Genomic DNA, 14112 nt, shown 5'->3' with positions numbered 1-14112 from the left:
TAAAAACTGGAAAATTTTCAAACCAGAGTTGGACTCAGTTTTACTTGATTCACGCAAATCACAAGTGATTTTGTTACATTTAATCACAGCTCATTACAACAGTAACAAATAAAATCTACATATTATTGGCTTATTCCCATAACAGACCAAGGCAAGCCAAACCAGTCTCAACTCCCCTCCCCGCCACGGCGGTGCCACTCAATTTTATGACAGGAAAATAAAGCAATTGCTTCTCGCGCTGTAATTTGATACACATATACATAAACAAGACCTGGGTGGATGGCAACCCAACAGATTTGTCTTCACAGATGCTTCCTTAAATATCAAAAAGCATGTGCCGTATTTCATGCAGGATTCAAGTCCCCTTGTTCGTTGGACTTGGACCTGTCCTTTATCGGCTTGTGAGAGCCTGGTGTCGCTTTTGCAGCAGTTCTGCTAGGCTTGCTGGTTTCAGTTCCATTACCTCCCCCTGCTCAAATCAAACCATTGAAACAAGAAATTAGCAAAATGCACAAGTGCAAGATACGGTTGCAAATTACATTCATTCACCGTGGGCAACAAAAATAGCATGACTAATTACCACTCCACTATATTCTCCAGTGGAGGGTTACATCAAGGAGAATATACCTATTTCTTTGGGAACTTACCACTGTTAGGTAGAGACAATCTCTTCTTTGGCTGTTTATCTGATTTTATAGACCTCTCTTTAGGATTGCTGCGTGATCTTGAAGTAATAACAGGTTTTGTGCCAGCTTCTTCAACCAAATCTTCAAGGACTGGATTGGATTTTGGCTTGGAAGACAATGCATTGACTGTTTCCAGCGCGTTTGCCAACTTACCAGGTGGAGAATCACTCCCTCCAGAATTCGATGGACCTGTCTTTAGATTTGACAGGTTAGCATGAAGATTTGATGCAGCTGGCTTCTTGATAACAGGTTTTGTCTGAGAATTGGAACCATTGTTTCCTTCTGCACAATCATCCTCGCATATCATCATTCCATCTCGAAGATTAATGTCGAGAAAGCGATTCTCCCATGGACGTACAGCCATCCACCTTTCCAGCCAGTTCCAACCCCAACTGCTTTTATCTGGTTCAAATCCAGCAGGCATAGACTGCTGTCTTGATCCTGCTTGCCACTACACAAACAGGTCTCAACTCTTAACACTAGCTAAAATGAGATCAGCCATTGACATGATTCTAAGAGAACAGTACAATCTGACAATCAAAGAATCAGGTGATTAGGAGGAGTTAAGCATTTTTATACAAGATTTTGGCATCCAACATAAACTGTGGGGTTGATGCTAATATCAGAGGCTTGAGAGAGGACATATAGACCAGGTAGCAAAATTAACCAAGAGCAAAACAGAATTTTGTAACAGCAGATGTTCAACCCTCAAGAGCATTAACAAAACAGAAAACCCAGGATAACTTAAAACATGAAAATGATGCTCAGAGAGAACAGGTTTTCCCACTTTAACATGGGACTGGGCCAAGAATAAAATGTGATTATAAAGAAGAATCAAACAATAATGTTGATGAAGTAAATATATATTTAATATTTATAAATTAGAAAATGCGTGATTTTACTACAAAATATGGATTCTTTTTAATTGCCATTTGCCTTTTTTGTCATTTGTGCATATTGGATTAAATAGAATGTTCCTGTTTATTATTTGTTTTTACTTTATAGCAAATTATCAAGTTTCCATCAGTAAACAACAAAACCGAAGTTGCAAAAGTAGAAAAAAATAAGAAAGCCTAAGTGTGCCCAACCTTTACCTCTTTCTCTCTCTTTCTATGTTTTCTCCTTCGTTAAAAAAGAACAGTAATTACACTAAGCTCTCTCTTTATCATTCCAATGACCTATTCTTAGGGACGAGTTCTTGAATAAATGCACAAAACTGAAGAGAACCACAAGCAAATATTGAATAAAGAAACCATAGTTATATCAGATATGGTGGTAATAGGAGACGGCAAATTTTTAGCACAGAAATATACTGACATCAATTTTTTACAACGTAATCACATTAAAAAAAGTAGGAAAGATAGTCGAGAATCCTTTCTGAAGATACCAAGACTAATCAAAAGCTCCAAGCTCCAACTACAATAAAAGCATGCTTGAGCACGTTAATTTAATAGAGATGTATTGCAACATCGAAAACTCTTTCTCCCTAATGCGATCTGAGCACTGATTTGAGGGGTAAGCCATTCATTCCACAAATAATAAAAGTGTTACTGGAATGCAAGATTTGCTGCTTAATGAATAACAGTATTGTTATAATATCTTACCTGATGAGCCAGAGCATATGCCATGGCTCTCTCACGTTTAGCTGCAGCCTCCTGCCTCTTTAGTAACTTGGCTTGAATTTCTTCAACAGATCCTATACTATCGCACCACCCTTCCTGCATTTAATCAGTCGTATGAAGCATTCAGCAAACTACCAACATCTATGCCTCAAATTATGAACCTCATTCTAAATTCTGAACTAGGTATGAATTCTAGAATTGAAATTTTATCATCATTCTTGTGCTGATTTACAAGATGCAAATTGTTGTCTGTTGTCACTTGCATTCTAAATGAGATCTGACTCACACAAGTGAAGTAATTCATCAGGTTGACACACTAGAAGAATATGATGTCTCATCAAGATCCTAAAATTTAAATCTCGAAGATAACGAATGAATACAGACACATGTATATGCACAACAACAAGAAGTAAGCCTGTCTGCATGCATGAATTCAACTCTATTTCATGTGTGCCAGTGAATAAATAGTTGTAGTTTGAGATGAATAATGAACTAAGATTTAATGTTCCTCACCTCTACTTCTTTAACACGAACTTCATTTGCAAGTTGTTGCTGAAGCTTCTGTTGGGCAGTTTCACTTTCTAATGCCAGTCGAACACGCCTTGCTCTTACACGAGCCTGAACTCTCACCAAAGCTTGCATGCAGAGAAGAGTCATTGCAGCTTGTTTTCTTACAGCATGACCTCTAACAAGGGCCTGCAGCCTTACTAATCCTTTTAACGCTCGCAAAGCTCTTCTAGCCTGACATTTAAGTAAAATACATTTCAATTCCATCAGGCAGAAGAATAATGAAGTTAAATTACTATTTAAATAGAGTTCAGGTGACAGGTAAATCATTACAAGCTGGGCCTTTCTTGTTAATAATAAACTTGTATTCTACGCAGTTAAGAAGGGATGCAATAAATTTTATTTTTATTAAAAAAATAGCCTTCAAACTGTATAAGAATTTATGGTCTGAACAAAGTGAAGAAGTATAACACGAACGGCGTACTATGCATCAGTGATTTACTGTACCACTACCACCTTATCCATATAAGCATAAACAAAACACATCCACAAACAAATGCACATACAGGATGCAAAATACATGTGTAAAAATGAGTGCTTGTTAAAATGCACTCACTCTAAATCCCGAAGAGAGCAACAGCATCCAGCTCATTCTTTTTGTCCCTAACTTCATTTTTCAAATTCCCAGGTTCAATTACCAAAAACAAAAGATATTTTCAACATTTTAAGAACATTCTTCTAATGTATGACCAAGAAAAAGCGCAGCCAATTTTTTTAAAATAAAGGTTAAATCAAAATTACAACTATGTCTTGAACTTTATGAAAGTCAAACCATCCCAAACATCTTGGGACATAAAGAGTATTTTAATTCTCATTCGACATGGTTACGATATGAAAAGTGGAATTAATACCAGAAACCCACGAAAAGCTGTTTGTATCCTAGTGGCAGCCCATTCTTCCATAGCAAGTCCATTAACAGCTGCAACAACCACTTGAAGTGAACGAGAGGGAGAGCCAGCAGAATCAGCTGTTGCATGAGTATTAGTGTCTCTGGCTATTGGCACAGCATTCCGTTCCAACTCTTCTTGAAGTTTATCTGTGTCAAACTCAACAGAATGCTTTCTTCGGTGACGAAATTTGCTAGTAACTGACCTCTATAACAACCAAAGACCAAAAATATTAGCTAAAAACATGCTAAAAATGGTGTTACACTTCAGATGAATCTCGTTTAAGTGCTAACTTCTTAATGTGCCCAAATAATACATATGTATACGTATACAAACATACATAAGGCATAAAGAATATTCTAAAACGCACAACTTTGATGACTTCACTACCATGGACAAATCAGAACTGCTATTTTCATGAGACCAAAATCACAAATAGCAACCTTTATTATGCAATGGCCCAGGTATTTTTTTTCTCAATTGTTGCTAAAGGCAGCTGATCTTTGATATTGAAATTATACAATCAAAGAAAAGCAAACTCACACTTCTGTCCCTATCAATAAAACTCTGAAGCTTTACAGTAAAGTTTTAAGGAATACGCCCTGCTATAAGTCAGTTATCAAATCATGTTTGCTTTCTACAAGCCACAATAAGACCAGATAAATGGAAATAAGCATCATCAAATGCACAATCATTCTGATGATGACATATAACATCATAAACAAGGATGGATGAAGAGAACAAAATTCACATATTGATGTCAGCTAATGAGGATAACTGTTGCATGTAAGTTACCACAAAACATCCTTTCTCCTTTGTACCAGATTAGTCCATTGTGCCCAAGTCCAGGAAAAAGGAATTCATCCACAGCATGAACTCTTACTTAATGTGCACATAATATCGACAATATATCATCACTTCATCATTTTGAAGAGGCGCTCATGAGATGACACATGAACATACCCAAATCTAAATTTCCAAAAGGAGATTTTTTTTTTTTGAAAAAAAAATAACATCCATACTAACATTTTCTTCCTTCTCTGAAGATTGTGACTTTTCTGTTTTTTTCAAGCCAACCAATGCTTTTATCCATTTTCCTGAGACACCCATGGTACCAACTATGAAAGCTCAACTAGACAAGGCAGACCTGCGAGAAAAATTGCTTGAAAAATAAATCCTATGGATGCAATCAATGGAACGAAACTTCACAAACTACAGAGGAAAAGAAACCATAAAGAATGCTGAGCGATAAGACAAACAAATCTCCAGATAGTAATTCCTACCTATCTGATCCAATGTGTAAGCATCTAGCTGATATGATACACGTCCAAGAACCAATGTAACAATTGTTGAGATTTTACAACAACAAAAAAATCCATTTACAATATGATCAGTATGATTTATAAGAAACAGACTGGTCAAAATTGGCATTAATTTCAAGGGAACTCCCTTATTACCACAAAAGAAGGGATATCGCTGAAAAAATTACACCATAACCAGAAGTAGAAGAAAGGGACAATCCTTTCATGAGCTATTAAAGGTGAAATTCCTCACATAATGAAAGAACCGGACTGTCAATAAACAAAAAAATATTGAATAAATAAATCACAAAAGCATCAAAGACAACATGGCTAACCCAGCGTTCTCTGGGCGCTAGGTACAATTGAATTGTCAATTTGAATTATGAGATAACTAAAACGCCGTAATGTATTTGACAGATTTTTATGCTGCCCATACACATGCCAAGCCTGAATTCCATGTTAACACTCAATTTGAACCCTAATTTCCGAAATCCTACAAATTAGAAGCATCGTAAAAGTAGAATATAGTAAAGAAGTGGTCACAGAGGAGTGGTTATAAAATGAAGAACTGAAATAAGAAAGGGAGAAACAGCCATTTTCAGCTCATTAACAATATCCAAATACATTGTCAACCAAGCTTTGAAGTTTCGACCTTGAGCTCAAAAAGGAGGACCTCGGCTAATTCAAAAGGCTCGTCACAGTCACTTTGTTTAATGTACAGTGAAGCAAACATAAACTCCCATCAATCTTCCCACTTCTCACACTCCCTTGCAAATCATCATCAATTCATCAATAGGCTAGCAAAAAAAAAAAAAAAAACAGAATTCATACTTTCCATGTAAAAAATTAAATAAAAAGGGAAAACCCATAATTTATTTCCATTTTTGTTCATTAATGGATAACCCTTTTCAAGTCCTTCCATTAAAAACTGTCCACATTAAAGTCTAAATTATTGTAAATTACAATAACTACTCCCAATTAGGCTCGATAAAGCAACAGATCTCGCAAAATTTCACCGCCGAGCTAGAATCTCAAAAGCCAGTAAACTTTCTCAGCATTTCTGCAGTCCAAAAGAAAAAAGCTGAAAACGAAGTGACATTACCTTTTCAAGGCGTTGGATTGAGGATGATCTACCACTCAATCAATCATTCAACAGAGTCAGAATCCTAGTTACTTTCTTTCCTTATCTCTACCAATTTTTCTTCTTTCAAATTCAACAAAGGAATCAGCATACAGAGGAAATGGGATTCTCGGATTTTGTTTTGTTTTCTTTCTTTCTTTCTTTGAATGAATTTGTGAGGACTATAATCGGCTAAAAGCACGCCGAGGGAAGGGGGCGTGGGAGAGAGGGGGGTGTTTGGGGGTAAAAGTTAAAAAGCAATTAAAACTGTCGGAAGGACGGCGTCGTTTTACAATTATTGCTTTTCGGTATAGTCGTTCTCAAGCGTGGTAACAAGGAGGGGTCATCACGTGCTGGGACGTGTTCAAATTCATTGTCTCTCTTAGGTTGGATAAATTATTTTTCTTTTTTAGAAATCTTGAGATTCAGAAATTGTATTTTATAGAGCGTGTATATATTATCGATAATTAAAAAATATTCTAAAAAATATTACTTAAAAGATATATAATTATACTTAATTGGATAAATATGATCAAACATGTATAAGATGTTAGATATTATTATATAAATTTTATGAATAATATACGTTGATTAGAAGGTAATATACGTTTATAACTTTCTTAACATATTAAACCCGGACACATATCCCATAAACGTAATTGCTCGAACCCATAATCTCTTAGAAGAATATCATTTTTTACTACTGAAATTATTTGATAGATTCACCATTACATAAATTTTAAGATATTAGTTATATTTTCATACAAAAGAATGACATTTATCTTAATAACGGCCAAGATCCACGAAATCAAAATTCTCTAAGTTGAGAAAATTTATGAGTAAACGCATTTTGTGCCGTTCATATATACGAGTTCTAGACATATTAAAACACTTCGCTTTCCTTCCCTTTAAATATGAATAAATTTAAAATTTGTAAAAAGAAAAAGAAAAAAATATAAAAAATGATGACGATTTCAAATAAATGATGAAAGAAAATAAAAAAAAATGTTGCAACCAAATGCAATTTTTGTGAAGTCATGTTTTGGAATATTGGGGGAAAGATAATTTGAGAGAGAAATGAAAATGTTTGGTGGAAAAACGATGAACACAAATAAAGGCTAAATTAGGGGGAAAGGGTGATATAATTAATCGGAGAAATAGAGTATTTTCAAGGTTAATTAAGAAAATAAAGTGATTTGTATAATAATTAATGAAGTCATAGGTAACTATCGATAATTGTAACTTTTTGTGACTAGAATAAAAGAAAATAAAAGAATATAAACCAAAATGAAAATGTTAAAAAATTAATCAATTTAAGGGAACTAGGGATGCTTATCGAGTGAGTCAATCGCGAGTTGAGCAGTGCTCGACTCGTGCTCGTTAAAAAATTTGGTTGCTCGACTCAACTCGTTGCTCGTTAAGCTTGTTAAAATTTTGTTCGACTCTTGCTCGTTTAGAAAATTTGTTGCTCGATTAGTTACTCGTTATGCTCGTTAAAATTTTGCTTGACTCATACTCGTTAAGAAAATTTGTTACTTGATTTATTGTTCGTTAAGCTCGTCGCTTGCCACGTTGCTCGCTAAGCTCACCGAATTGTTTATTTTTAAGGCTTAAGGGTCACCTTTGCCCTTGTAATAGACCAAATTAATCATTTTCGCCTCTATATTATTTTCATATTAATTTAGCTCTCAAAGTTGTTTAATTGCATCGTTTTATGTCTTTCCCCTAACTTAAAACCCTAAATTATAAATCCTAAGTTAGTGTTTAAAGATAATAGAGTTAGGGTTTAAGGATTATAATTTAGGGTTTTAGGTTAGAGATAACGTTATAGAATGATGCAATTGAGTAACTTTGATGGCTAAATTAATGATAAATTGAGCGAAAATGATAAATTGAGACCACTACAAGGGCAAAAGTTACTCCTTTGCCTTTTTTTAAGTATAAGTAAAATCTACTAATACTAAGTAAAACTTAATATAAACATAAATTAATAAATTGAAGAAAAAAATTACCAAAAGATTAAATAAAACAAATTCAAACTCTATACGCCAAAACAACGATCCATAAATACATTAAAATAATAATTAAGATTTTATTTTTGAGTGTAGTAAAACAATAAGTATTAATAATAATTTAGCATTTTTAATTATTTATTAGAAAATTAATAGATTAATAATTTATAATTTTTTATTACCTATAAGTAAATTAGTAATTCTTATTGAAATAATTTTTTAATATAACTACTTAAAAGTTATAAAAAAATTAACGAGTTACTCACGAACTTGTTTAGTCGAGTTGAACTTTGCTCAACTCAACTCGTTAAGGCGAGTTAAGCTTTTACCGAATTTTGATTGAACCAAATTCAAACTGCTCAACTCATTAATCACCCAGAGAAACAATGCGTATGAGAAAGAAAATAAAATTATATCGGTGTTTTAAGTATACAATAATTTTTTTAAAAAAGTTAAATTATTGAAATCAATAAAAAATATCCATAAAATTTGAAATTATATAATTTGATCCCAAAATAAAAAAGAAAAGGAGAGAATAAAGTTGCCCTCAATAGCGGAGGACTTCATTGATTGTTATATAAATTATCTCATTTTCATATATTTCCCCAATTATTTTTTTCTACCACATCCCCTTAATATAGTCCCAAATAAAATGGAAACTTACGTAAAAAGTAACTTCAGAAAGCTTATAATTTGTTTTGAACAAGAGAAAGATATACTTAATCCTTCTGAAATTGCTTCATAAACGTCCTACTTGATCTATTTTTAAATATAGAAAATAATTTCAGTAACTGAAAATGTCTTATAATATACGATTTTAATTATTATTTTTTATTTGCAAAAATAACCAACAAAATTCACAACACGAACTCCAATTTCGTAACATAGTTTCCAAATTCGCAACGCGAATTTCGTTTTCGCAACGCTAATTACCGATATAGGTAAACACAACTATTCACAACTCAGTTTTGCAACTCGAATTCGTAACTCAATTACCGATATAGGTAAACACGATAGAAAAAATCCGGTAAAAAATCCGAATTCGACAATTTGAAAACTGAGTTGCGAATTTGACAAATTCGTGTTGCGAAATGTAAAATCTCGTCTCTTAAAGAAAAAAATTAAAGGACATAAAATGCATTGGAGTGGTTTTCAACATAGGACATCTCAATTGCTAAGTCCACGTATGAATCACTCAGTTAAACCTACGCCTGTAAATGAATTGAACAAACACGAACGAGAGTATGTTCATGTTCGTTCGTTCGTTTAACTTTAACCAAACAAACGAACTGTCGAAATGATTTTTTCTTTAATAGGCGAGATTTTACATTTCGCAACACAAATTTGCCAAATTCGCAACTCAGTTTTTAAATTAGCGAATTCGGATTTTTTTATAGATTTTTTCTATCGTATTTACCTATATCGGTAATTAGTGTTGCGAAAGCGAAAATTTCTATGTTTGAGTTGCGAATTATAATTATGTTGCGAATTCCAAATTCGTAGTGTTGCGAAATTAGAGTTCGTATTGCGAATTTGTTGGTTATTTTTGCAAATCCAAAAAAAGTTGATTAAAATCGTATATTATAAAACATTTTCGGTCGCTGAAGTTATTTTCTCTTTTAAATATTATCCTTGTATGCTCAGATCTCCCTTATTCTTTTTTTTCTTCAGATCTCCCTTATTCTCTTTTAATTTTTTATTTAATTTTATTTAGTTAACTAACAACATTTTCGGGCCAGCCGGTTTGGACTATGTGCGTAATTATGAAATAGTTAAACCCCGTCCGCAGTCCTCAGTACTTGTAAATTTTATATTTTGGTCACTAAACTGAATTTATAATAATTTTAATTCAGTCTTTGAATTTTAATTTTATTCATTTTAGTCCTTTTTATTAAAATAATATATCTAGGATAAATGACAGATTTAGTCCCTTAATTTTAATAAATACTTTTTTTTAATCCCTAGTTCATATTTTTAATTTATTTTATTATAAAATTCGAATTTTAGATAATTTTATTTTGGTCACTAAATTATTAAATTAGAAAATAAAATATTTAATACCTATAATTTCAATTAATTAGGAATTAGATTTAGTTTTATTTTTTATTATAATTTAGTTATTTATTTTATATGTTTTCATTTTACTGCTTAAAATATATTGTTTTAGTGATATTTTTATTTTATTATATTTTAAATATTTTTATATATTCATAAATATACATATAATAAATAGTAATTTTTAAATATTTATTTTTAATATCAAAGAAAAGGACAGTCTTAATACACCTGGATGTCCTATTTTGATATTTTAAAATTAAAAATTAAACAATATTATTTAAATTAATATTTATCAATATCAAAGAAAAGAGCTGTCTTAAGGTACCTAGAAGTTCTTTTCTGATATTTTTAAATAAATAAATATTTTTATATAATTTTGAAATAATAGAATTATAAATTAAATATATTTTTGAATTTTTAAAATTTTAATAATAGAGACAATTTATAATTAAAAAGTACCAATTTTGGGCGTTGTAGGGGTGCTAATCCTTCCCTAAACGTAACCGACCACGAATCCCTTTTTATTATTAAAAAGAACGAATTTTTGGTTAAAACGCAGATCAATTTATCTTTTAATTGATGTTTTCTTAAAAACTCTTTTAAAAGATATTTTTTAGGTATTCGACCTACCTGACCCAAAAGGCCGATGGCGACTCCCAAATTATTTTCGAAACCATTTATTCACATCAATTTTCCCGCCAAAATAAATATTTCGTGCTCGGACGAAATCCAGTTACGACAGGTACAATCAAAATTTTTCATATATATTTTTGTTCGGGTATTTTGATTGAAGTTTTAACTTTTTTTCATGCAAATTCATTTTATATCATAAAATGATTAATTTCAATATTATAGGTAAATGTTAAAATTATATATTTAATTTACAATGATAGTTATAAACTTTTATTTCAACTTTAAATATTTTCAATTTTTTAATAATACCAACAACTTCTATTAAAAAAACTATCATTCCCTTTCATTTCTTTCCTCCCATTTCTAATTTTGAGATTCATTTAATTTAATTCTTAATTTTTCATAATTCTTAAAGATATATTTAATGAAGCATTGTTTTAAAAATATAATACTTTATCTTATTACATTAATTGATTGTTAGTTCGAATTATTGAATAAAAAGTTGATAATGTATTTGGTTTTTTTAAGTAATGATGAAATAATTCAGTCACTTAATTTTTATATTTTAATAATAAAACGTCTATGAAAAATTGAAATATAAATGGACAAAAGCGAAAGAAAGAACCATCTGGAATTACATATGTTATTTTTTTTCTCCCCTTTGTTCGCAAAGGCAGAGAAAGCAAGAATCAAAGAGGGTAGATAATTCTAGAGCCTTCTTGATTTTTCCCGTATATTTCTTATAAATTGTCCCCAACTCCCTTTTGGTTTTGTTCAGGCCATTTCATCGATTCTAATCACTTCTTGCTAATTTCCGGACCTTCCCCTTTCTCCAAGAAAAAAAAAATCTGAATTAGAGGTTAACACTAGAAAGATCAAAGATGTTTGGAAGAGCATCTAAGAAGAGTAATAACACCAGGTACTATGAGATTTTGGGTGTTTCGAAGGACGCATCCCAGGATGATTTGAAGAAGGCATATAAGAAAGCCGCCATCAAAAACCATCCGGACAAAGGCGGTGATCCTGAAAAAGTATAGTGTTTTTGTGTTTTTTTATATAAATTTTATGGGTTTCTTTCGACTGATTATGGGTGAAATGATTTTATTGCTGATTTCTCTATTTTATTTTACTTGATTCGTTAGTTTAAAGAGTTGGCTCAAGCCTATGAGGTATTGAGCGATCCCGAGAAACGTGAGATTTATGATCAGTACGGTGAGGATGCACTCAAGGAAGGAATGGGCGGTGGTGCCGGCGCCCATGACCCGTTTGACATCTTTTCCTCCTTCTTTGGTGGTAGCCCGTTTGGTGGTAAGCGTTTTAGTTGAATTCAAAATCATTGTTAATTTGTTTAATGATGTCCGATTCATTATCCCTTGTATTCAATATTTGGTATGTGATAATGCTATTTAAATAATGTAAGATTATTTGATTGCTTAATGGAGCCTGATGAGAGAGGATTTTATCATAACGGGTTAAGGACTTTGAGAATCGTTGGTGAAACTAGTAGAATTGGGATATGGTTGAATTATGGTGTTATTGTTGATGATTAGGTGGTAGCAGTAGAGGAAGAAGACAGAGAAGGGGAGAGGATGTAGTCCATCCTCTTAAGGTGTCTCTAGAGGACCTCTACCTTGGGACTTCAAAGAAACTCTCTCTTTCCCGCAATGTGATATGCTCGAAATGCAATGGGTGAGTCCGTGTTTTGGTTATTTGTATCTTGTTTCGAATTTCTGGTTGTGTTTACTTACATGGAATGTATTAATTGTTTGTTTATATCTTGTTTCGAATTTGTGGTTGATTTGCTTACATGGAATGTGTTAATTGTTTATGACAGCAAGGGCTCGAAATCGGGAGCTTCAATGAAGTGCCCGGGTTGCCAGGGTTCTGGTATGAAGGTTTCAATTAGGCACCTTGGTCCTTCCATGATTCAGCAAATGCAACATCCTTGCAACGAGTGTAAGGGTACCGGTGAAATGATCAACGAGAAGGACCGCTGCCCTCAGTGCAAGGGTGATAAGGTTGTCCAGGAGAAGAAAGTTTTGGAAGTCATCGTAGAGAAGGGTATGCAGAATGGACAGAAGATTACATTCCCAGGCGAAGCTGACGAGGCGGTATGTATTGTGATGAATGTAAATAGAAGTACAGTCTAGCGTTTGCACTTGGTTTCTGGATTAATTTGTTTGTTTACGGTATGTTTTGCAGCCTGATACCGTTACCGGTGATATAGTCTTTGTTCTTCAGCAGAAGGACCATCCAAAGTTTAAGAGAAAGGGGGAAGACCTTTTCGTAGAGCACACATTGTCTCTTACTGAGGCTTTGTGTGGTTTCCAGTTTGTAATCACCCATCTTGATGGGCGACAGCTTCTAATCAAGTCAAACCCTGGGGAGGTTGTGAAGCCTGGTAAGTGCTATGGAATTTGTAAACTTATCGTCCAACTCTTTTCTTCTTACCTATTTTGCTTGATTATTAACTTGTGAAACTTGTTGTTCCAGATTCCTTCAAGGCAATCAATGATGAGGGAATGCCGTTATACCAGAGGCCATTCATGAAGGGCAAGATGTACATTCACTTCACTGTCGAATTCCCTGATTCTCTTAGCGCCGATCAGGTTAAGGCACTCGAGGCTATTCTGCCACCGAAACAAACATGTCAGCTGACTGATATGGAGTTAGACGAGTGTGAGGAGACCACGCTATATGATGTGAACTTTGAGGAGGAGATGAGGAGGAAGCAGCAGGCGCAGGAAGCTTACGATGAAGATGAGGATATGCCTGGTGGTGCTCAAAGGGTGCAATGTGCTCAGCAGTGATGATGGAGGAAAAAAGTGTTTATGTTCCTAAGGGTATTGAAAGCCAATTTCTATGGTATAGTAGAAAGAAGACTTTTGAGTACTGTATGAACTACTTGGCACCTGGTGCTTCTCATGCGGTGTCTCTTGCTCTTTAATAATCCTTTTCTTACTAAGGGTTAGATATGCAAATAATATGTTGATATTTCATCATTTGATTTATTAAGAAATATTCCAGGTTGATTGACCAAGAAAGAAAATATGCAAAATATTCTGATTTGAATGTCCAAGTAGGAAGTTCAATGCCACTGGTCGACTGAAGAAAAAAAATAAATTCAAAAGTTGAAGATTGGAAAAAAAAATCAAATGAAAAGGAAAAGCTCACTAGACAAGCTCCTACTTTCAATATGCCAGCACAGTACTACGCACGAAAGATC

At 33.2% G+C, this 14112-nt stretch overlaps 2 protein-coding genes across 4 annotated transcripts; one reads left to right on the top strand and one right to left on the bottom strand.

Moving 5' to 3' along the window:
• Positions 1 to 14: 14 nt before the first annotated feature.
• LOC120124496 (protein IQ-DOMAIN 1-like) lies at positions 15 to 6369 on the bottom strand. 3 transcript variants are annotated; one of them, XM_039143160.1, is made up of 8 exons: positions 6166 to 6369; positions 5716 to 5860; positions 4789 to 4909; positions 3727 to 3969; positions 2822 to 3049; positions 2291 to 2404; positions 648 to 1137; positions 15 to 472 (listed from the first exon to the last, which is right to left on the bottom strand). In XM_039143160.1, the coding sequence occupies exons 3-8, from the start codon at positions 4870 to 4872 to the stop codon at positions 345 to 347; spliced, it is 1287 nt and encodes a 428-aa protein (XP_038999091.1). In that variant the 5' UTR covers positions 4873 to 4909; positions 5716 to 5860; positions 6166 to 6369; the 3' UTR covers positions 15 to 344. The 3 variants fall into 3 exon arrangements, with proteins under 3 accessions (XP_038999091.1, XP_038999092.1, XP_038999093.1); XM_039143161.1 differs by having other exon boundaries at positions 5716 to 5830; XM_039143162.1 differs by having other exon boundaries at positions 15 to 469; positions 6166 to 6348.
• A 5219-nt stretch (positions 6370 to 11588) lies between these two features.
• Positions 11589 to 13704, top strand: LOC120124497 (dnaJ protein homolog). Its single transcript, XM_039143163.1, has 6 exons — positions 11589 to 11917; positions 12029 to 12194; positions 12437 to 12575; positions 12721 to 12997; positions 13089 to 13287; positions 13380 to 13704. The coding sequence occupies exons 1-6, from the start codon at positions 11768 to 11770 to the stop codon at positions 13694 to 13696; spliced, it is 1248 nt and encodes a 415-aa protein (XP_038999094.1). The 5' UTR covers positions 11589 to 11767; the 3' UTR covers positions 13697 to 13704.
• Positions 13705 to 14112: the final 408 nt, after the last annotated feature.

The sequence above is a fragment of the Hibiscus syriacus genome, unplaced genomic scaffold (assembly GCF_006381635.1).
Source record: "Hibiscus syriacus cultivar Baekdansim isolate YM2019G1 unplaced genomic scaffold, ASM638163v2 tig00110418_pilon, whole genome shotgun sequence".
In the NCBI taxonomy this organism is placed as follows: Eukaryota; Viridiplantae; Streptophyta; class Magnoliopsida; order Malvales; family Malvaceae; genus Hibiscus; species Hibiscus syriacus.
Note: the sequence above shows the minus strand (reverse complement) of the source record. Positions and strands in the feature narration are given on the sequence as shown.